At 39.5% G+C, this 24,149-nt stretch overlaps 1 protein-coding gene across 1 annotated transcript in view; it reads left to right on the top strand.

The window, feature by feature from the left end:
- SEPSECS (Sep (O-phosphoserine) tRNA:Sec (selenocysteine) tRNA synthase) overlaps window positions 1–12,169 on the top strand; it is a 35,099-nt gene extending 22,930 nt beyond the window's left edge. Inside the window, exons 9-11 of the mRNA XM_006185587.3 lie at window positions 4,583–4,676; window positions 6,461–6,551; window positions 7,916–12,169. Of these exons, the coding sequence (XP_006185649.2) occupies window positions 4,583–4,676; window positions 6,461–6,551; window positions 7,916–8,219 (489 nt within the window). The 3' untranslated portion in view covers window positions 8,220–12,169. The remainder of the gene's footprint in view (window positions 1–4,582; window positions 4,677–6,460; window positions 6,552–7,915) is intronic.
- Window positions 12,170–24,149: the final 11,980 nt, after the last annotated feature.

Below are 24,149 nucleotides of genomic sequence, written 5' to 3'. Positions count from 1 at the left end.
GCTCCAGCCAGAGCTATTTATATACCATCTCCGAGAGCTCCTTTTTATATTATTGGTGTTATTGCGTACTAAAAAAAGGAGTGTTAAAAGAAAACTTAGGATTTTTTTTTTATTCTGTGCCCTTATTCACTACAATGATATTTTTAGAGGTTATTTCATCTAGCTGTATCTCTTCCGAAAAGGCTTTATCTTTTTCATAGTAGAGGCAGACAAGAACTCAGCTTGAAGCCATTCCTTCTCAAGCCTTCTTTTCTGAAGGGTGAAAGGATCAAAGAGAGTGGAACTCTCTGTATGAATTGAACCTCTTTGCCCTTTGCCCCTTCCTGATCAACACATCTCCTTCATTGAGGACAGAAGTGACCATGCATTTTAACTGAAGAAGCCTTAAGAAAAGGGTTAAAATTTAAGAAACTGTTTGAGTTGCTCTAGGCAAAAAGAAAGATCAGTCTTAGACGGTCATCCTTTCTTCAGGTTTAGTTCCGGAGAAGACCATTATAATTCTGCTTAGCTTTCCTTTTAGCAGAGTGCTTTGCTAAACAGGACAGGAAGATAATCATTCACTGCTGCGAATATCTCCTGAATTGGACAAGTGCAGAAGAGGAATGACAGCAGAATGGCTGCTCCGAGGCTGGAATTTGTTAGCTGAACATCAGACGTATAACTTCAAACAATGTCCTTTAACAAAGCTAAATTTGGAAACAGTAGATTTGCAGCCCTAAAAGTAGAGTGGTTGAATCTCAATAACAGCGTCAGATTTCAGCCTTGGATGTGGAACCTCAATAGAAGAGTTTGAAAGCAGCACTTTGCCTGTGATGCAAGGAACGTGCCTGGGCCCTCTGGGCTGGCCACAGTCATAGACAGCAACGTATCATGTTTAGCACTGTTATATCTTCAGATACGGACGTGTGTGTGTGTGGGTGCGTGCCTGCAGTCCGTTGTCTGGTCATTCTTACATGTCATCGTTGAAATACAAGACCACTTGTTATATTTCCTTTTTGATTCATTACCCACCTTATGAGACATATTGTAATAATATGTGAAGTTCTCTTTTATCTTGTCCTCTAACATGAAACTGTGTGTCAAAGGACATGATTACATGAGACCTTTTTCTATAAAATTTAGTGAATTATGCACATCTTTGGGTTATGGGAAGGGATAAGCTAGATGTTCGGCTTCATGTCTGCAAGTCAATTTGCGAAAGGCTGTACGAAAGAAAGATAACACTTAATATAATTCAGCTTCTCTTCCATTACCATCTTGAACTATGGTGTAAAGTTTTGTATTTTTATTCTAGAAATATAGCTGACATTAGCATTCAGGTATGCAGTTCAGTTTATCTCCAGTGAAGAGTCTTTTAAAATTAAGTTAAATACAGCACAAAAGACATAGAAAATCAATAATATTTCATTTCTTTTTAGTAAGATCTTTCTATATACATTTGCTTGGGGTACTTATAAATTTCTCCCTTTACAGAAGTATTTTATAATAAATGTCAGTTATGGATTTAACTGTAGCAAAAAAATAGTGCAGGTTCTGAAGTACCTTTAATATATCAGATAAAAAACTGCTTAGCTAAGTAAGTGTAGGAAATAGTGATACAGTCTCTTAAATGATATTTATAAAATGTAGTGATACTAAATGTGAGAGCATTCAGGAACTTAATATGTGAAATACTGTAGGATTCAGTACATTGCACTGTAAGATATTTTAAGCTTATTTGCTTATTGGATTACCTATCATAACCCTTTTACAGAGTAGAGATACTAAAAATATTTGCAGATGGATGTGAACTAGACTCATATATATTCTTTTTGTTTAATTACTCATACTAATGATACGTGATTTCGTTATTTTAACATTAATGTTTACAGTCTAAGGATTTTTATCCTAATGTTAGTTAGCTACAATTGTAGGGGCATTAGCAAGTGATGGAACTGGTTAGAACTAATTTATTAAAGTATTAGAAATTGAACGTTGGGAAAATCTTTTTTAATAGCCATGTATGCATCAGTAAATTTAAAAGTACCCACTAGGGGTGTTACTAAGGAAACATTTCCTTTTTTTCTTTTTGGAAATAGCTAAGTACAAATTAAGGACAAATTAACTACTCATCGAGTTCCTCTCACTCTATAAGTGTGACTGCATTGGTGATTATTGTGGCAGCCATACTAGATAAAATAATATTTTAAATGGCTCTCACGATTGAAATAAGTTTTTTGTTGTTACTGTTAGGGTAAGAAACGTGGGAGTCTGTAAAAGGCACTTCCTGGCTATCAGATTTGTTTCTGCTTATGAACGGTTCATGAATTTGAGAATAAGAGAGAATTGGACAGACAGATGCAGATTAAGACTTTGGTATATAATATAATAAGGAAGAATCAGCAGTTAATATCTTAATTAAAATATCTGACTTTTTTTCTTTTTTAAACAACACAGAGCATTTAAATGACCTGGTTAACTTTATAGTAGATGAATATATATAAACAAAACCCAGCAATTCTATTCTTCATTTATAATGGTGTGGTACTAAAAGATTATGAATTGTTCCAGTTGCAGGAAGAACTTTTGATTTTTTAAATTTCATTTGCCTACCTTACTGTTTCATCTTCTGAGGTGTTAACATCAGAATATTAGTTTAAGAAGGGAGGGCCAGGAAATCTTCATATGTCTAAGAAAAGATGCTTCTGTAAATGGTGATAGCATTTGCCTCCTTAAATATTTCTATACTTTTTTTTAATGTTAAAAGAGAAAGACTTACTACATACAACAATACATTTGCTTATAGCTTCATTAGGTATGACAAATGTGGGTGTTAACTTTTTGAATAGAAAAAGAATCAGTATATTTTAGTAATCTAAGATTTCATAATTCTGGCACACTGAGAATTGACCTTAAAATATCCTAAAAATTTAAGAATGACTATTAGTTTAAAGGATTTTTGCGTCAGAGTGTAAAATATACTGTGTTGACAAGGATAAAGATGTTTGTGGTCTTAAGGAGACTCATTAATAATTCATAGGCCTGGTAGGAATTTTCCTCTTCTTTTAATCTTTACCTAACAAAAGATGGAGTTAGTCATCTACTCTGTGCTTCAGCCATGAAAAAGCTACTCTGGGTCCTAGTGTGAGATCAGACTATCCAATCCTTACCTTAGAGAAAACTGAAGCTGCTTATGTGGCCTTTGAAGTTGAAGAAGTATCATTTCCTCCTGTCTCCACTTGGGTACTCTGCTGGCCCTTGGCTGTTTGGTGCATCATTAGAGTTTATATGCTTTGACTGGCTGGAGGAGGTCAGTGCAGATGGGCTTGTTCAGCTGCAGACTTACTAGGGCAGATTTTCATTTCAGCACTTTTTAAAGTGCTTACTAGGAGAAGAAAATATGATTTTAGGCCAAGCAGTTGCCAACTTATTATTTGTAGCTTCATTAAACTCTCACATACATGTGCATGTGCACGTGAAATTTTATACTTGTAAAATAGATTTTTTTCTGTTTTATTATTAAATATACGCTACTTCTCAGAGTAAGATCATGAATACAATTTTTAGTTTTTAGTTGCTATATTCTTTTAATTGAGTTAAGGGAATTGTTAAAGTTTAAAATATTGAAAGGAAATTCATTTTTAAACTACCTCTTCCTGAGTCACATACTAAAAGCTTGGCACATTTTTCTTGGAATTGGGAAAGCAGTGATGAAGATGACAAAAAGTTCCTACTTTCAAGGAGTTTTTCCATTCTAGTAGGTAATCATAGGCAATATTTGTTTAAGCAAGTAAAAGAGATAGTTTCAGACTGTGTTAAGTATAGTGAAGGAACCAAAATAGGTATGGAGGGAGATCGGGAGTTGGCAGTAGGCAGTATCGGAGAGCTACTTTAATAGGGAGGTAATAAGGAAAGGTCTCCTTAGACTGTGACAGAAGGGACTACTCTGGGAGAAGTGCTTGCCAAGTCCAGGGGAAGTAGGCACAGAGATTCTGACACCTGAATGAGCGTGGCATGTTCAGGGGCTGGCAAAGAGGCTGATGTGGCTGGCATGTAGTAAGTGGAGGGAATGACATCTGCCGAATTGGGTATATTGGCTGGGTTAGTTCACGTGGGACCTTCTAGATGAAGAGTTTGGTTTTTAAACACCTACAGGAGAAAGTTGTTAGGAGGGACATGATCTGATTTATGTTTTTGAAAGACCACTCTGGCCTCTAACTAGAGAAAGATTTAGAGGGGTGGGAAAGTAGGCAGAGAAGTCGTTTAGGATCTGTTGCCGTGGTCCAGGGAAAAGGTTGATGACTGCTTAGACGAAAGTGGTAGCCCTGGAGGTTCTGAAAAGAGGATGGATTTGTGAGAGATACATGATAGCCCACAGCAGGAAATGTGCTGGTTCTTTACCTTTAAATCCTGTGGTTTCTAATAATTCTGGCAGCTTTAAATCTTACTATATTGTGGCAAAGGAAAGAATTGCTCCTAGCGCATGTGGATGAATTAATTTACAGCATAGACTGTACACCAATCAGATTTGTCTTATTAAATCTGGCAAGTTGCAATGAGTGTTTATTTGATTTTCTTTAAGTGTAACATTTTGTTGTTTCAGGAAATGTTTTCATATTTATCCAACCGGCTAAAGAAGCTGTCAGAGGCCTACAATGAAAGACTGTTGCATACACCTCACAATCCCATATCTTTAGGTAATTTTTTTCTTTAAAAAGAAAAATTAGTACTTCTGAGCCATCCCCAGTGGGAAGCTGGTATTTCTAGAAAGAGTATGAATTCTTTTTGTTACAATGATGTTAGAAAAATCATTACAGTACTAATTTGTAAATTTAAAAAATTTAGTTACCTTTTATAAATTCTCTCATGTACTTCTAAGATAAAACCTATGCACTGAAAGAATTCAAATCTGTATTAAGTGTTATAATGAATATGTGGAAAATAACACTTTAATTCCTGCTTCTCACCAAAATAATTTGGTCACTAATAAGAACTCCTTATAAATATTGTAAAATGTTTACCAGTTAGTAAATCATCATAACATTAGATATAGAAGATATTCTTACAATTTTAATGCCATTATTCTTTATTTTCTTGAGTATATCTATGTTAGAGAAATCTATATTTAAGATAATTTCATTTTGTCACGTAGCACGAGACCTAAACAGAATAATATGAATGTTGACTTTTATACATTTAACTAACTTTTAAGCTTCATAATTACCCCTTTTAATTTGTGAATATATATAGTATATGCTTCATATTTCATGTATATCTGAGGAAAGTAAGGAATAATCATTTGTAACAGAAGCCTTTTTAAGGAATGGGCTTCCATGGAAAAATCATTTGGCCACTAATAGATAATAAAATCACCCCAGTGAGTCCTTTGTTGGTTTATAATCCCTGTAGATGTTACAGAAGGTGATATGGTGTGATTTAAAACCCAGTTCTACCATGTACTAGCCTGTAACTTCCTTCTTCCTGTCTATAGGTAGAAATGATGATTCCTCACATACAAAATTGTTAAAAAATGGTTAAGATTATATTTGTAAAATATCTAGTATGGCAAGTCACTCCTCAGGAAATGGTAGCTAATAGTGGTTGTATGAATAGAGTATAGCTTACCCATTAACCTCAGGTAAGTTCCATTTCCATATGCAGAAGATGATCTTGCAGAAGTTTATGTATGTGATGAAACATATCTCACATTCTCATTTCTTCTTCTTTTTTTGGGTGGGGACAGTGATTCAGTTTGTTTGTTTGTTTGTTTTTAGTGGAGGGACTGGGGATTGAACCCAGGACCTCCTGCATGCTAAGCATGCGCTCTACCACTGGAGCTATCCCCTCCCCCCACATTCTCATTTTAGAAGTGCCTTAAACATGGTTGAATTTGAATCAGCTACCATATTGATCATGTATTGCTCCATTTATTAAATTGGAAAATCCACTCTTTGGAGGAGTGGTATGGAAATTCTGAGTATGTTAGTTTATGTTAACATATATTTTGTATCTGATATACAAACAAATCCTTGCTATAATTTTTTAAGTGAATTAAAATGAAATGGTGCCACCTGACAGTAAATAAAAAGCCATGTCTCTGTGAAAGAAGCCAGTCACAAAAAGGTAAATACTGTATGATTCCACCTATATGAGGTACTTAGAGTGCTGAGAATCATAGACAGACAGTGTAATGGTGGTTGCCAGGAGGAGGGGAGAATGGGGAGTTATTGTTCAATTAGGTATAGAGTTTCAGTTTTACAAGATAAAAAGAGTTATGGGGATGGATGACAGTGATGGTTGTACAACAGCATTGAATGTACGTGATACCACCGAACTGTACTCTTAAAAACGGGTAAGATGGTCAGTTTTATGTTATATATCTTAACACAATAAAAAAAAAATGTCTCCATGGTTAAGTGTTCTTTGAGTGGTTTTTGTGCTGGTGAACCAAGGCTCATTGGAATACTTTTTTCTCTTTTAGCTGTGACACTTAAAACACTAGATGAACACTGTGACAAAGCTGTCACTCAGCTTGGCTCAATGCTTTTTACCAGACAGGTTTCTGGAGCCAGGTAAGTATGTTTAAAAGACGATTGGATTTATTTCCCTTTTCAAAATTAACTCTAATAAAGTACCTTTCCTTCACAATAGTCCCCTAAGTATATGCTGAACTACACCTGAGAATTCATCGTGGAGGAAAACAGTGATGAGGCAGAGAATCTGTAAGGCCATTATTATACACCCACCTGTGGCATGCGAAATAGTCACAGAAAGAAATGAATCTTGTGTGTTTTAATAGACGTACAGAAACCAAGCTCACTACTCGCTCTGTACAAATTTTTGTCTTTATTTTCCTTTGTTGAGTAATCTTCAGTGGTGTCACATTATGGTGTTAGAAATAAGTCATCTTCATTACTAAGTTTAAGTAAAAATGTTTTTAAGGGAAAGTCCATTTCTTAAACTGAAAACACTGCAATTCTTGTGTAAGTACTGCCTTTGAAAAATGTACTTTTTGCTCTTGTATGTATATAGCTTAAGATGAATTTCATTTTTCATTTTGTATTTGATGAGGTCAGGAAAAAAAATGACTTGAAAAGAAATATTTTGCTCTGAGTACTCTTCTTTACATGCTTCTATTAAAGAATTTCTCTCTGACTACCAGAGGTTAAAGATTTCACATCAAAGGACAAGTTTTTAAAAGAAAAAAGATCTTAGATTAATTCAGCCTGTAACTTGATGAGCTCTATCTATACACAAGCATGGTTTTCAGACCTCTAAAATGGTTTTCTTAGCCTTGCTTTTTAGTGTGCCGCTATTTGTCTTTATGTTTAGGTTGATCTTAGTCGACTTCTTAAAAAAAAAGTATTGTTAGAAATCTGCTTATATCAAATATGCCAATGAAATCAAGCTTTAAAAATGTATGTGTCATTGCTGAATATTACTGATTGCTGACCATCACCCCACTGTAAGCAGTTACGTAATTTCTTCTGGATTCTTGCTTCAAAAACTCTCCATAACATCAGATGGGGGTGATTTTAGTTTGTTGATTACTTGAGGCAATACACGGCAATTAATCCAAGTGATTTGACTTACAAATTTAAATATTCCATTAAAATGGTGAAGTCAGATTCCATATTTTTCTTTTTACCTTTTTGAAGATGTGAAGGTATTTACAATTTCCTAGAGCTTGTGGCTCTGTAATAGAAGATAAGTAAATGGTAAGAGCAGGCAGTACTTGTCCTATGTGAAATAGCAGTATATTGTATAATTTTATTTTAAGGCTGACAGTCTGTTTTCATAGGCTGTGATATATAGCTGTTCTTAAACTTCTTAATAAGTAGATGTAAGGCTTAGTAACACAACTTTCTTTTGTTTATGGGTGATATTCTCTTAACATCACCAGACATATTAAATTGGTAAATCTTTTCCCTTTCAGGGTTGTGCCTCTTGGGTCTGTGCAAACTGTGAGTGGCTACACTTTCAAAGGCTTTATGTCACATACAAATAATTACCCTTGCGCTTACCTCAATGCTGCATCAGCCATCGGAATGAAGACACAGGATGTGGATTTGTTCATAAAGAGACTTGACAAGTGTTTAAAGACAGTAAGAAAAGAACAAAATAAAGAGAGTGATATATCTGGGGTTGACAATTATGACAAAACTGAAGATGTGGATATTGAAGAAATGGCTTTAAAACTAGATAATGTACTTCTTGACACATACCAGTATTCTTCTTGATGACAAATGAAGGATTTCTTTTTGGATAAATTTTGAGAAATGATGAGGCTGCAGTATAAGCTAGTAGCTTAAAGACAAGACTGGAGATTTTTGAATTGGGAATTTCATGGAGAATAATTGGTCAAGGGATAGAGTTTGGTCTGAGCTAGCCATTGACAGTTGTTACATTTTTTTGTTCTTAGATTTCTTCAATCATTATCATTCTTAGCAGGTTATGATATACAATTAGCATTTTTCTAATTGTTAAATATTTGCCAATTAAGCAGTATGATTTAGATAATTCTTACTAATGTAATTACAATAAAATTACATATTACCCCTGATTCTTTTTGAGATATGTAGGCTGCTTCCTTCTAACCATTCACTGTCAGTGACAAATTACTTATGTTTCTGACCACACAGAATTCAGAAAGATCTCTAATGCTACTAGTTACTAGATGTTTGTTGATGAATGTCAGTCACAGTATGCCTGTAAAATGGACATTTTCCAGGAAAGCAGACTCAAGGCGTGAGCTTTAGTTTCACTTAATAGCAATGGTCCTCAATTGGGGATGATTTGCTTATATGTAGGCAACGTCTGGAGATCTTTTTGATGGTGTCAACTAGTGGAACGCTACTGATGTCTAGTGCGTGAAGGCCAGGGGTGCTGTTCAACATCCTATAATGGACAAGAGAGCTTCCCGAAACAAAGATTTATCCAGCCCCAAATATTAGTAGTGCTGAGGTTGAGAAACACTGCTCTAAAGTAAATGAACTCGTCAAATAAGGAGAAGTTTTCTATAGCAACTTCAATTATTCAATAGTAATTCAAGGAAGATAGCTCTATAAATGTTATCAAACTACATAATGTATAGACCCTTACATGATAACCAAGGTTACCAGTTCTAAACGTGTAATTATAAATTATTCATATAGCACATGTGCATTTTTCCCTTTGGGAAAGTGAAAACTTTAGTCTGCTGTTTTTGCCTTAAGCAGCCTTTGCATATTGGTTGGTTGGTTCAGGTGTTGTGCCCAGCCATCATCAAGAGTGTTAACTTGGGGATTTGGAACATGTTTTTGCTGGGGAAGTGAAAATGATGGAGTAAAATGAACAGGTGTATTCCCCTTGCATTGCCCTTATACTTACTTTTTGTGTCTGGAATTACAGACTTATTGGCTGTAACAGTTACTTTTGTTGTTAATTTTAAGAAATAGACTGATGTCTCATAGCCTAAGGAATTCGTGAAGCTTCTGAATGCACCAAAATGTCAAAGCTGTATTTCTCAAGACCTCTCTGCTCTCATTCCTACGAGATGCTCATGGATATGAAGGGTTCCATGGGCAAATAATATGGGGACTTTGCAAAGCTGCCTTTTGGCATATTAAAGGCTCTAAGAATTTCTTCTAATCCAGTTTAAGTGTATCCTTATCCAAAGATGGAACCTGATTTTTAAATTAAATCCTTATTGATACCTCATTGAACATACTTTTGAAAACATTACAGTAGAGAATGCTGCCTTGACTTCTGGATTGTCTTTTTCTCTATTGACTTGACATTGTAAACTGTGATACCGTGAGCTCAGACAGATACTGTAGCTCCCATGGGTAAGTTAGAATATTTTAGAAACTGGCTTGACAATCCTGGAAGTTGGCTGTGTTAAGATAAAGTACTTAATTATAAATATTGTAAAGGCTACTTTTAAATGATTGCATCTTTGGGGTTCAGCTATTTGAAGTATCTGAGTTTTTTAAATAGCTATGATAACTTCTTTCCAAGACGCTTAATTGTGGATTAAAAGGCTGTATAATTTTTTTGTGTGAATTTGGGACTGACTTGTAGAACCAATAAAGCTGAAGGGTTACTTTAGAACCTCTAGAGTCTGTGAAAGGGGGTGAAGTGATGTTGCAGACATAAATGCTGGCAGTGCAGCTTACCATGAACATATGCCAGAATTGTTTTACAGAAAAGTGATCTATATTATGTGATCATCATTTAGCTTAAGAAAGGCCAGAACTGGGAGACTAGCAAATGTTTTCTCATCTGCACTGTATCAGCAGTTCTTGGGCTTCAGCTGCTGAATAGATAATAATTCTAATTGAAGATAAATTACATGAACCCACATGTGAATGATATGTTATAGCATTTCACTCCTGGTACTTAAAATTAGCTGCAGTTTTTTTTAAAATTATTAGCCATTTATTTCAGAGGTTTTCGAATTTCAGCTCTATTCTTGCTGGTTTAAATTTGACCTTGAGGTCGTAGAGGTCACAAAAATTTTTGAAGGGATGTTGCAGGTTCTGCATATTTAGAACCTTTCCTTTGCACCCACCCCAGTGTCCTTTGACTTGCTGTCTCTCATTTCCACAAATAAGTATCAAAAAGTATGTACATACAGTTATTTTAACTTGCTAGTGATGATTGGTAAGCCTCATAATTGACCGTAGTTATCCTCTCCCTGTGGTGGAGGGGCAATGGATGATATCTTGTACAATCAGTGACTAAGATGACCTCTTCTATCTTTGTGATCCGATTGCCCTTTTTAAGACTATAAGGTAGAATTTTGGAGTTTGATTTTTAAAGTCACTGGGCTGTTGTAGTTTGCCCAGAAAAGAAAATTGAGTAACACGAAATGTTCTTTAGGTCACTACACCCAACGTGTTACTTATACACACAGCAAGGTAAGGTATTTTAAATCTAGTTCTCAGATTGGCTCTTATGATCTCTGCTGATGGATTCCCCCTCTATCAGGGAATGATCTGTGATACTAGCCTTAGGAACTCTGTGTTCAACTATAAATCTTTTTATTTAGCTTTTTGTGTTAGTTGACTAAAGTTATAGAATATGAATTATTGAATACAGTTATATTCAGCCAATAGGCACTTGATACACAGAATGGTACCTTTAAATATAAATTATATTTTTCCTAATATTTTGCCCTAGCACGTACCTGTATTGTGGTTCTGTTTCTTTAACCACCATAATAAGAACTATCACTGAGGCCCAAGCTACATGATGTGCTTTTATCATTAGACTATATGGCTAGGGTAGGTGTTAGTAAAATTAAACTTAAGCAAAGATAATTTTTTAAACCAGTGATATTACTGTAATATTGAATTAGTAGCTCATCATGAGTTAAGTTCTTGTGTTCTCTCATAGAGCAAAAAGCCAACAATTGACAACAACGACAAACCCTGCTGAGTCCCATTGGTAATACACTCAGGGAAGACATTTTGAATACATACACACTTGGTGCATATGAGAGTTGGGCTTTCTTTTGCCACTAAGTTCTGCTAATTTCTGTGAAGCCCTTAAACGGCTTTGTTATGTTTTGCATTTATGAGTTGACCTTATTCTGTAACGAAGTTTGTGTACACAGAAGTTTGATCATTTCGGAAGTTTGATACTCTGAATAATTTGATAAAAACAACGGAATATGCTGTTAACAGTAAAAAAAAAAAAAAAGAAAATTCCTGTAAACAGTTCTTTCCTTGTCTGTCACTGTATGGATTATTTGTCTCTTGTGGCCACTCTTGATATACAGATATAAGACTTACCCACTGCATCCTTTTGTGCCTCCCTTTTTACATTCATACTCTTTTTGGCCGTTAAGGTATGTACTACATGTAAGATGATGAGTTCAAGGCTAATGAATATATCTTTATAATTTTCCACCTAATATACTACAGTTCAATCTAAGGCATTAGGCAAATATAGAAATGTTTATATGGTCTTATTTGTATCAAATGGTGTCAACTTGAACTTTTAGAGAATGTGAAGAAAGGCTATGATTAAATGTGTAATTGTTGGAGCTTTTAGCTATTAGAATTGAAGCTGATATCAGCCTGCTAACCTATATGTTTGCCAAGAGAAAAAGATGTTTTCAAAAATACTTTTTTGGTTTAGACTATGTAAAAATAAAAATGAATTGCATAATTTATTACATGAAATAAATTTTTAATAAATCATTGACAATGCATGTATTATTTTACCTAATCATTGCTGCAGATAAAATCTGAAAGTGCAGATAAAATCTGAAAATACAGATAACTAATAATAAATTACTTGCCTATTTTTTGATACAGTCATCAGTATCACCTTGGCCAAAAATCAGCAAAAGTCCTATTTTATAATGAGAATCATGAGTCATGGGGGTGGAGGCTAGAGTATTTGAAAAAAAAAACAAAAATAAAGGAGGAGATAACATTCCAACAGTCATTTCACAAAGAATCTGTTGACTATGGAGAGCTGGAGGCTTAGAAGTATTTAATGTTTTCTAAAAGAAACACCTAAAAATAAAATAGTATCACTTCCTTCTTCAGCAGATTTCATTTTTAAATTGTACTATTTGAATTTTGCAGTTAGTTCTCATTTGATTTGGAATTAGGTCTCTGCACTAGTACTTATTAACCATGTGAGTTCACTTATTTAACCTCTCTGAATCTCAGTCTTACCATATGTGAAATGGGTACAATCTTAGAGGATAGAAGGTTAAATGAGATAACGTGTAAAGTGATTAGCTCAGTGCTGAAAACATAGTGCTTGCTGTTAATAACTGGTATGATGTTATGCAGAAAGCTAATATGTACTAATTTGTACTAGATTTAAATTAAATTTTAAATTTAAAATATATTTATTAGTTTCTTAGTAGTATGTTTCATTTATTATTAGTTTATTTATGTATTAGTAGAATGTAAAGAGACAATATTAAAAGCAATAAGGGAAAAACAACACATAACATACAAAGGAACTCCTGTAAGGCTATTAGCTGATTCTTCAGCAGAAACTGCAGACCAGAAGGGAATGGTACTATATATTTAAAATGATGAACAGGAAAAATCTACAACCAAGAATACTCTACTCAGCAAGGCTCTTGTTCAGATTTGGTGGAGAAATCCAAAGCTTTATAGGCAAGCAAAAGCTAAAAGAGTTCAGCACCACCAAACCAGCTTTACAACAAATGCTAAAGGAAATTCTCTAGGTGGAAAAGAAGAGGCCACAATTAGAAATGGGAAAATTACTAAGAGGAGAATGCATTTGAAATTAGGAGATCAACAACTTAAAACAATCATATATATTTATATAGACTGCTATACAAAAACCTCATGATAACCACAAACTGAAAATCTGTAATAGATACACACAAAAAAGAAAAAGGAATTCAAACATAACATTAAAGATAGTCATCAAATCACAAGAGAAGAGACAAAAGAAGAAAAGGGGGAAAAGACCTACCAAAACAAATACACTTAAAGGATCATACACCGTGATCAAGTGGGGTTCATCCCAGGGATGCAAGGATTTTTCGATATCCACAGATCAATCAATGTGACACACCACATTAACTACTGAAGAATAAAAACCATATGATCATCTCAACAGATGCAGAAAAAGCTTTTGATAAAATTCAATAACTATTTATGATAAAAACTCTCCAGAAAGTGGGCACAGAGGAAACATACCTCAACATAATAAAGGCCATCTATGACAAACCCACAGCTAGCATCATTCTCAACCATGAAAAGCTGAAAGCATTTCCTGTAAGATCAGGAACAAGACACGGATGCCCACTCTTTGCCACTTTTATTCAACATAATTTTGGAAGTCCTAGCCATAGCAATCAGAGAAGAAAAAGAAAAGGAAACCAAATTGGAAAAGAAGTAAAGCTGTCACTGTGGATGACATGATATACATAGAAAATCCTAGAGACACTACCAGAAAACTACTAGAGCTCATCAATGAATTTGGTGAAGTTGCAGGATACAAAATACAGAAATCTGCTGCATATCTATCTATAGATACAGATATAGATAGATAGATATGCAATAGATATAGATAGATAGATATGCAACAATCCCATTTACCACTGCATCAAAAAAAAAAAAGTACCTAGGAATAAACCTGTACTCAGAAAACTATAAGATGCTAAGGAAAGAAATTGAAGACCACACAAATAGGTGGAAAGATACAGTATGTTCTCAGATTGGAAGGATCAATATTGTTAAAATGCCGGTACTACCAAGGCAGTCTATTTGTTCAGTAGATTGTCCCAGTGGCATTTTTCACAGAACTAGAACAAAAAAATTTAAATTTGTATAGAAACACAAAAGACCCTGAATAGCCAAAACAATCTTGAGGAAGAAATATGGAACTAAAAGAGTGGGGTTTTTTTAAAAAACTTTTTACTGTAGAAATTTCAAACATACAGTAGAGAGAACATAAAACGAGGCCCAGTATTCATCACTCAGCTTCAACGCTTACCAAGTCCAATTTTGTTTCACCTGCACCCTATTATTTTAAAGTAAATGTCAGGTGTATCTCACATTTCAATATGTATCTCCTAAGTAAAGGACTCATTTTTTTTAAGTCACAATACTATTATCACCCCTCCACAAAATTAACAGTAGTATCTTAATATCAAATTATGCTGTTATTGTTTATTTCTCTAATTACCTTTCTTTTTATATTTGACTCGTGATCCAAATAAGATCCCCTAAGGGTAGATTTTAGTGGAAAATGAAGAGGTGAGAAACAGATGGCTTGAGGAGCCAGAGAAAATTAGACAAGTGCAGAGAAGAGATTCATAATACTGAAGATAGTTTTTTCTAACAACTTTCCCATGAACTAATAATACTGGATTTATGGGGACATTCCTACTCTGCCTGGACTCCTAAAGATCTTCCAGGATGCTGGAGAAATTACCATTTAACCTGCTCCAAGTTTCACTGGTTATCTTAAGATAATGGGCTTCAGTCAATAGCAGTGTATAACAATTCAATTTCAGTGCCAACTTCTTCAACATAAGGCTGCGAATTAGAACCCCAAATTAGACTAGGCCTTTAAGGCAGTGAGGGTGATCGTTCTAGCTATATAGAGGGAACCTTTATTCTAAATAAGTGTATTGAAGGCTAATTGAGCCATTGTGTTGGGCTCCAGCCAGCCAAGCTTAATGAGCAGAGTGCCATCTCAAAACTAGTTTTCAGAGGAAAAGGGAGGCAGACAAACCCCTCAGGATAGATCAGAGGAGCTGAGTGTGCTGCTCTGGTGGGAAGAATGCCTGATGTGTCTCATGGACCACATTAGGGAGATGGGAGCTTTTAGGAAGTACTTGGAGCTTTTGACCAGATACAAAGCTGCAAGAGCGTTTTTCTACACTCCTCCTTCCAAAAAATTTGTTCATAGGCAATAAATGGATCATTTACACCATAAAAGTGGAAAGTGAAATAGAGAAAAGAGAAGAAAAACCCAACAGAACAGAACAAAACAAAAGCAAAATGTCTCCTTAGAGAAATTAACCTGGAAATAGGAGACCAAAAGAGTACATTGGTTTGATGAAACTCCTCCTTTAAAGCTTTCCCCAGTAAGAAAACAGGTTCTGAGGATGACTGATTACCCAAAGTCACACAGCTAATTGAGGTCAGAACTGAGGCTGAAGCCACCAATGGACCCATGACAGGGCAGGGGCAGGTCTGAAGGTGGTGAAGAAACCCTTTGCAGGATAAAATCTTGATCCAGAAAACATTTTCACAGCTTTTGGGTAAACTTTCTTTTGTTCCCCCTGTAAAATGCATCAATTTCTCTTTGTGCCTTCAATTTCCCATGCCTGCTCTCTCCATGTCCAATTTATGCCCTATTTGCATCATCTGGACTCAAACCTTCCAGGGCGGGAGTGGGTGGGTTGGGGCAGCAGGTGTAAGATAGTACCCTTTGGCATAGTGACCCTTGCTAACTTTTCTTGAAAGCCAGTAAAAATACTCTTTAGTTTTAATCTACTAATTAAAAGCAAATGGACCTTTTAACATTAGGAAATTTAGCATTTTTGTTTGCATTTATGATCATTGTCTATTTTCCATTTATTCCCATCTATTTGCAGTAAGTGTATTTGGGGGGCAACTTGGTTTATGCTTTTCCCCAGGAAAAAAAGAAAACCCACAACCAACCAAACTGCTTTTATAGCCATCCCCATGGAGCCCAGTGCTTCCTAGGCATGAAATTGACTGACACACACAAAAGCAGCAGGTGCGGGGCCACATGCCACTTGCCGCCTTTTTTTCCAGTGTGTGTTTATAATCAGTAAATGGCTGTGGATGTTTAAATGGTTTCCTAATACTGATGGGGAGCGGATGCCATTATAACTTGAACTTGTATTGCCACGCAGATGGTGAAAATAAACATCCAATTCTGCACACAGTTTTGTTTGTCTCTCACTTTTAAAAGACCGGCTGAGCATCAGGCATCCATGGTGCCAGCAGGGGCACTCAGGCAGGCGGGGCTATGGGAGAGCAGGGCTGCTGTCAGGTTCCAGATTGGCTTTTGTGTTGGGAGCCACCAGGACAGCAGGTTTCCTGTAAGTGGGAGGGGGCTCATTGCAGTAGCGGACCCCACCCCGGAATTATGAGGCAGCAGCTCCAGATATCCCTTTCCACTCAAGACGTACCTCACACTCACTCCCCTGGTACCTTCCTTTCCACCTCTCACTTTCTTAGACACCCTGAAAAACAGGGTTGGTTAGGTACAATGATGGTGACACCAGATTCAATTTCACCCTCCTAGCCTCGCCTCCGGCCCCTAGGATTGCCTGCTTCCTGGAGGTGATCAGTTTACTTACTACATTTTCCTCCCTCAGCATGTTGGATGGTCTTAGTCAATATTTGTTGATTCAGTGATCAACTAACTTGTTCACACTATAGAAATCATCAGTAGGTTTAATGGTAACCTGGTCCAGAAACAAGTGTTTTAACAAATTTGGAATAAAGATAGAAGTGAATCCCTGCTGTCTTTTGCAAATCAGTGAGCAGAAAGAACAAGGCGTATGCGGGGGCAGGGAAGTCTTCCTAGCACCTTGAGATTCCCGGGGGAGGGAGCCCACTCCTTGGGAAGCAGACCAAACCTAGGAAGGCCAGGTAAGCCCCTTCTCTGGGGCAGAGGCACTGGCCCCAAATATGAATGGTTGAGGGATGACTCTTCTCTGCAGGGCCAGGGAAACTGCTAGACAAGCAAGGGGTTTACTCCATTTCTCGCAGGACTGGTCTGTTTTATTAATGAATCATGCAAAACCAGGGCTGAACTCCCCTCCCCCAGTTGGCTTCTTTCCCTCATACCAACCTCCTTTCTCTGAATCAAATAACGCTATAATCCTTCCCATTTCTATAGAGTGCTTTCCAGATTACAAAGTGCTTCCACATGCATTATCTTGTTTTCATCCTCTGTCCGTCTTTGGAGCCGGGCAGGGTGTGATGATGTTCTGTATTTTGCAGTTAAGTCCCAGAGAGGTTTGGTGATTTTGATGGCTCATCTCATTCCGAGACGTAGGAGGGTCTAGCAGCCCTGGTGCTCAGGCTCTGACACCGGCCTTAGAGCTTTCTTGGAAACTTTGGAACAAGGGTTAAGAGCTTGTGCTTTAGAGCAGGGATAGGACTCTTTTCCTGGACAGGGTCAGGCAGTAAATGTTTTAGGCTTTGTGGGCCACACAGCCTCTGTTGGAACAACTCGAAAGCCATAGACTCTATGTACATGAATGGGTATGGCTGTGTTCCACTAACACTTTATTTATGGACACTGAAATTTAAATTTAATATAATTTTTATGAGTTGTGCTATATCTATCCTTTGATTTTTTTCAGCCATTTAAAAGCGTAAAAAAAAATTATTCTTAGCCTGTGGGCCACACAAAAACAGGAGGCAGGTTGGGTTTTGCTCAGGGGCCATTGTGTGCTGACCCTCTTTTAGAGCGGGTTCTGCCATTTATTAAGTGTGTAATTTGGGGCAGATTACCTAGATAAGCCTCAGTGTCTTCCATGACAAGAGGGGAAAAGCCCTAATAATTCACACCTTCAGGGACTAGAGGATGAAGTGCAGTCACTGGGAAGTGTTCAGCAGGTCTTCTATGCAGTTAACCCTCAGTAGATGGAAGGAGTCATGACTCAATAATACCAAATTCTGGGGAACAATTTGTCCTCCCAAAACATACTGATAGGGGATTTTGCTGTCTTAAACAACTTCAGCCTTTTCTGCACCTGGTCCTAATGAAAAATTGTGTTTTGAAGGGAAATTCAGATATGCCCACAGAACAGAAACACTTTTTTTTTTTTAAGCCAAAGATAAGCCTTTAAAAAATAATAACATGTAGTGACAAGAAAGACCCAAACAAAATGAAAACAGGTAGCACATTTGGCTTGCTGACTGGAAATCAGGATAAGGAGCTTCTGCTGTCCAGCCTTAGTTTCTTCATCTGTAAAATGAGGATAATAACAATGGTCTCTACCTCATAGGCTGGAGGAGAAGATGGAACAGAATAATAGGTGCCAAGTGCATAGCACGGTGCTTTGCATGGGGCCAGGATTCTTCCAGAGCAGGTGAAGAACTCCCTGCTCTGTACCTCACTGGTGCCCCACCACCCTCACCAAGCTCGGGTTCTGGAGAGACCAGTGCTGGTGTTGATGGTGGTCGGGGGCGGGGAGAGAATTGTCTATTACCAAACATGCACCTTTTATTCCTGAAGACTAAAGAGACTAAGATCTTTGGAAACTCTTTGCTCCCTGGCACCCAGAGGATTCAGCCCCAGGCCAGAGGTCATGGTCTTTGGGGCTCCGGCCTCACCAAAGGAGGCTGGGAGGGCAGCAGGCAGAAGACGTTTACAAGCACAGGGAGTGGTGGAGGAACTGAATCCAGGAAAAAGTCCACTCAGCATGTGCCAGCCTGGCCTAGATTTACCCCAGTCTGGCTCCCTGCTCTCCCCTTGCAGAAGCAGAAGCTTGTGACTTGGCATTGTTTCCGGAAATCCCTATAGATCAGCTTTCTTGGATGATTCTACAGCCTTGCGGCAGGGAGGAGAGGTCTGGAGGTGAGAGCAGGGCTCTTGGGACCCAAGAGGCTAAGTGGGGTGTCTGCCTTCTTGGGCCTGAAGTTCCCTGTTCATCCGTCAGCTGAAATCTCTGCCCCAACCCAGGGGACTGCTGACACTCGCACCAACAATGTTGCAAGGTGACATTTGGCGAATGGTGAGAACCATTGGCAACCAAGCAGATGAAATCCTGGAAGGAGGGAGGTGTAGATGAAGGCCATCAGCTCTGTCCTTGACTATCCCATCAGGCAGCCTCATTGTCGACCAGTCATCCCCTCCATGTCTAGGGGCTGCTCTGGCAGTGATCTGGGGGCAGCTCTGGGAGCGAGGGGAGTGCACCACAGACTGAAGCTTGGCTGCTTCTGCCCGGCCCATCCCTCTCTCCTGACCCAGCCTCCTACCTTCTGACTCCCACTCAATCAAGCAGCGGTCACAGCCTTCTAAAGGCAGGGCTGGCACAAATTACAGGTCAACTGGCCTTTCAGTTCAGTGGGACTCCCTTGGACATGATTGGAAAGGGCGGAGGCTCTTGGACCATTTATCTGTCTGACTGAGATTTACTGAGCCCTGCTAGTTTCTTCTCAGTATTCCATGTCTCTTTTAGAACCTTGTCTTTAACTGGGAATAATGGCACCATTCCAATGGATTAACTTTCCCAGCTGGCCTTGGAGTTAGGTATAATCTCCCAGTAAGGTCAGGCCATTGAGGTATAAGCTGAGTTATTGTGTGGGACTGCTGGAAAGTTTCCTTAAAAGGGAAGTAATACACATGTCTGTGCTTTCTTGTTCCTAACACAGAATTCTAATGTGATGGCTGGAGCTCAAGCAATCATCTTGGACCATGAAGTAGACACAGTAAGTCTAGTGGAGCAGCCAGGTAGAAGGAATTTGGACCCCTGATGATGTTAGCACCACATAACTTTCCCTAGGCTGCACGTCTGCAGACATTTTTCATGAAAGGGAGATAAACTGCTACCTATTTAAACTACTGTTAAAATGAGTTCATTTGTTACATACAGCCAACCCCGATCTAAACTGATACAAGACCCTACTATGTGCCAGATACTCTTTTAGGTGGCGGTGACACAGAAGTAGGGATGGTACCCATGGTGCCTGCCCTATACATTCACATTCTAGTGGAGAGAGAACCACAAATGAGGAAATACAAAAATTCCAGGAAATAATCAATGCTATGAAGTAAAGAAAACAAGGTAATAATATTGAGTGAAACATGATTCTAAACCTGTCACATATACTAGCCAATTTTATTTTCATGTCAGTTCTATGAGGTAGAGGCTACAGTTATTCCTATTGTTCAGGGGCCTGTGTAAGGACACACAGCCAGGGAGTGGACGAAGTTGCTCATGAATACCAGCCCACAGCCTCAGAGCCCACACCCTTTAACAGTGGGCCCTGCTGCCCCCCGACAGGCTAGAGAGAAAGACCCTCAGCTGGCATTGGGCCCTCTGAGTCCCATCCAGTGGTCTTTCTATCAGTGCTGTGCCTTTTCAGCATAGTAATTCTGGGGTGTGACTTTGTGAGAGCCAGAGTCCCTAGGGTTCCAACGGGAAGCTGCATGACCTGTCTGATCTGAGTCATGCTGCCTCTCTTCCATTGCATGTTATTGGTTACAGACAAGTCACAAATACTGGCCCAGAGTTAGGGGGAGGGGACACAGACCTCTACCTTTCTACACAAGAGTGTCATAGAATGTGTGGACATGTTTAAAACCACCACACACATCAATAAGCCACACACTCGGTAATGGTCATTCTGGTTGGGAGGCCCCTGGGAAGAAAGCAGACTGCAGATGCGATGACTGGAGTTCAAGCAACCATCTTGGACCATGAAGACTCCACAGAGAGACACTAGGAGCCAAGAGCATAGCATAGACAATAAGGATGATGAGCAATCAAGTCTTCTCAGACGTAACCTAACATGGCTGGGTGCTGGGATCTGGGAAGCTGAGGAGGCCTTTGGGCTGCCCTGGGCATCAGTTCCAGTGGTCAGTGCTGGCCGAGTCCCCTCCCTCTCCTGAGGGCCCTGGGAGCCACCAATCATAGCACCAGCTGACTCGGGAAGAACTGAGGGGATGTGTCCAGTTCAGGTGTGCCCAGACACTGGGGAGTGTCCCCACTAGGGCATGGCTAGCCCCGGAGGGATTACCAGTCCCCAGGTAAGCAAGACCATTTATAGATGAGCTCGTGGGAACACCAGTGAACTGCTTTGAACCACTGATACCTTGGAAGAGATGGTTTTGAGAGCAACCTGATAGGAATCAGTCTCAAATCTAGGACAACCTTCTAAGGAAAGTCCTTGGAGTGTCCCCACAGCTATGGAATTGCCTGAGGCAGGGGCCAGTGCAGGAGAAGTTGGGGTCTTGTTCTGAAAGTCTTCCAAGTCCTCCTGCCCCATCACCTTCGCCTCCCTCCTAGCACCTAGAAAACAGTGGGCCCCCGGCCCCAAGGAGTACCCCGGGATGGCTCATGGAATGGCAAACATGGGCGTAGTTGCTATTTATTCAAGGCCTAGGCGTTCATATATTATCATGTATTATCTGGTTTAATCTTCACAACAACCCTGCAAGAGACCATCATTGTCCCCTTCCACAGAGGGGGATACTGAAATTCAGAAAGATGTAAGGTCACAAGGCAAGTGGCAAAGACAAGACTGAAAGCCAAACCTGCCTGGTTTTGAGTCTTACTTTTCTTCCTCTGCTCTATCCTAACCCTCACATCTTGATGAGATGGAGGGAAAATTAGGCTTGGACCAGCTTTGAGACCTTGAATGACAGCAGATATACCTCTGCAGCTGCCTTGGGTCACTCACGAGCAAGCTCAACCGGATTCAAGGACACATTCTATAGGAGGGGAGCATTCTCAGTGCTTAGCGGGTCCCAGGAGTTGCCCTGGAGGCCCCACGGGTGTTCCAGCCAGAGGCTGCCCAGACCATCTGCAGCTTGAGACAGCTGGGCTCTGAGCAGTGGGGGAGACGCCTATAGAACTGTTCCCAGAAAAGAAGAACAACGGGAAATGTGGTTTATTATTGGGGAAAAGGTGGGGAGGAGTCTGGGACTAAAGGAAGGATTTGAGTTTCAATGGAAGACTTTTCTCCCTTCCTCTCATTCTTCAGCTGGCTTTGACTGAGAACAAAGCATTGTCTTTTCATATGATGAACAATGTACATTTTCTTGGGAATCCCCCTGGCAAGCACCCTGGCTGTGACCTTAGAACCCAACTGCAAGGGACAGGCTCTCTCCCTGAACACTTGCCTTCTCAGAAATGAGAAAGTGAGCAGAGATTTGCATCTCAGCTGAGCTTTGCTCCGTTACAGAGTCACACTCCGTTAATGTCATCCCCAACCCCCAAACCTCAGGCGACCTAAAGTAGAAAAAACAATCTGACTTTGAAGCATGACTTTTTAACCTTCATTTATCTCATTTTAAGCGACTAATCATCTATTTTTGCTGCAGAAACACCAGTGCGTTTCTGGACAGGATGCTGCCCCATACGGCCCATGCCCCTTCTCTTAAGACCCCAGAATTCCGAATATGGAAAACATCTGGTCGCAGGAGTATCAGATAAGGAACTGTGGATCCGCCTCAGAAAAATGGCTGAACTCTCCTCGCTTTTACCACCCTCCCTTCAAAAAATCCTGCTTTTAAAGATATCCTGTTTCTTCTTTCCTCGCCTCCCATCTTCTTACTTCCTTGGCTCTTTCTTCCCCCTGTGCACACATGCACGCATCCATCCACCTGACAGAAATGCACTGTGGTCCAGGCACATGGCTGGTGGTGCAGAGATGGTGGGGACCACGTGGGCGGGATCCTGCTTTCGTCAGAAAGGAGTAACTCACTGGGACTGGGGTGGGGGCAGGATGGAGACCAATTCCCTCCCAGCTTCACAGTCCTTCCACCTGAAGGCACTACAAGTAAATGGACTAACACAACAGCCTTGCAACAGCCTCTTAACGCCATGGCCTGGCCTCTTCTCTTCTGTAACCACAGTCAGGGGATCGGTGAAGGCTTCCTGGGAGACAGGCACCTAAGTAGGGAGCAGGAGGATTTCCCTAATGGGGAGGGCCGTCTTCCCTCTTTATTATTGGAGATCCATCGTCTTCATTAGCTAGGGCTGCTGTAACCACATACCACAAACTAGGAGGCTTAACAACAGAAGCTTACTGACTCCCAATTCTGGAAGCTAGACATGCAAGATCAGGGCGTCAGCTGGTTGGTTCCTTCTGAGGGCCAGTCTCCCTGTGTGTCTGTGCCCAGATTTCCTCTTCTTGTAAGGATACCCGTCACAGTCATTTAGGGCCCACACTTCTGCAGTGTAACTTCATCTTAACTAATTGCATCTGCGATGACCCTGCTTCCAGATCAGGTCACATTCTGAGGTACTGATGGTTAGGACTTTGACATACGAATTTTGGGAGACAGGATTCAGCCCATAACACCAAGTCGTTCTTGTAGATGATGCTTCCAGGGAAGAGACTTCTGTCTCTACCATCGGCTGAGCCTGGGCCTGTGACTCCTGAAAGGACTGATGCGGATGAGTCAGGAGGCAGGAAAGGAGCCTGACAGGTTCCTGGTGAAGACTGGAGAAGGGCAGCAGCTCCATCTGTGATGAGCTGAGGTTGGCAAAGTGGGGAGGGGCTTTTAACCAGGAGGTACTCACAGGAGGCGGGGAGACCAGGAGGCTGGTGGGAGGAAGGCTAAGTTCCCATAAAGGCAGGGCCAAGCAGTGGTGTTGGAGCCATCTAAATGGGCTTTAATAAAAACTACTCACCTAATGCAAAAAATATGACAAGATAACTGAAACTCATCTCCCACATCCGGTCCTATTATGAAGGGCCTTTAAAGCAAAGTTCAGAAAAAGTGACAGAGAATGGACAAAGCAATGTGGCACAGTGGTTCAGGGCATAGGTTTGAAAGCCAGTTCTGCCACTTCGCTGTGTGGCCTTAGAGAAATTACTCACCCTTTCTGTGCTTCTGTTTTCTCATCTGCACAAGGGGGCTAATAGCTAGACCTATTTTATCGGACTTCTGCAAGAATCACTTGTGAGCTTGTGAGTAGAACCCTCAGAACAAAGTTGAACCCACAGCATGTT

Source organism: Camelus ferus, chromosome 2 (genome assembly GCF_009834535.1).
Source record: "Camelus ferus isolate YT-003-E chromosome 2, BCGSAC_Cfer_1.0, whole genome shotgun sequence".
Taxonomy (NCBI): Eukaryota; Metazoa; Chordata; class Mammalia; order Artiodactyla; family Camelidae; genus Camelus; species Camelus ferus.
Note: the sequence above shows the minus strand (reverse complement) of the source record. Positions and strands in the feature narration are given on the sequence as shown.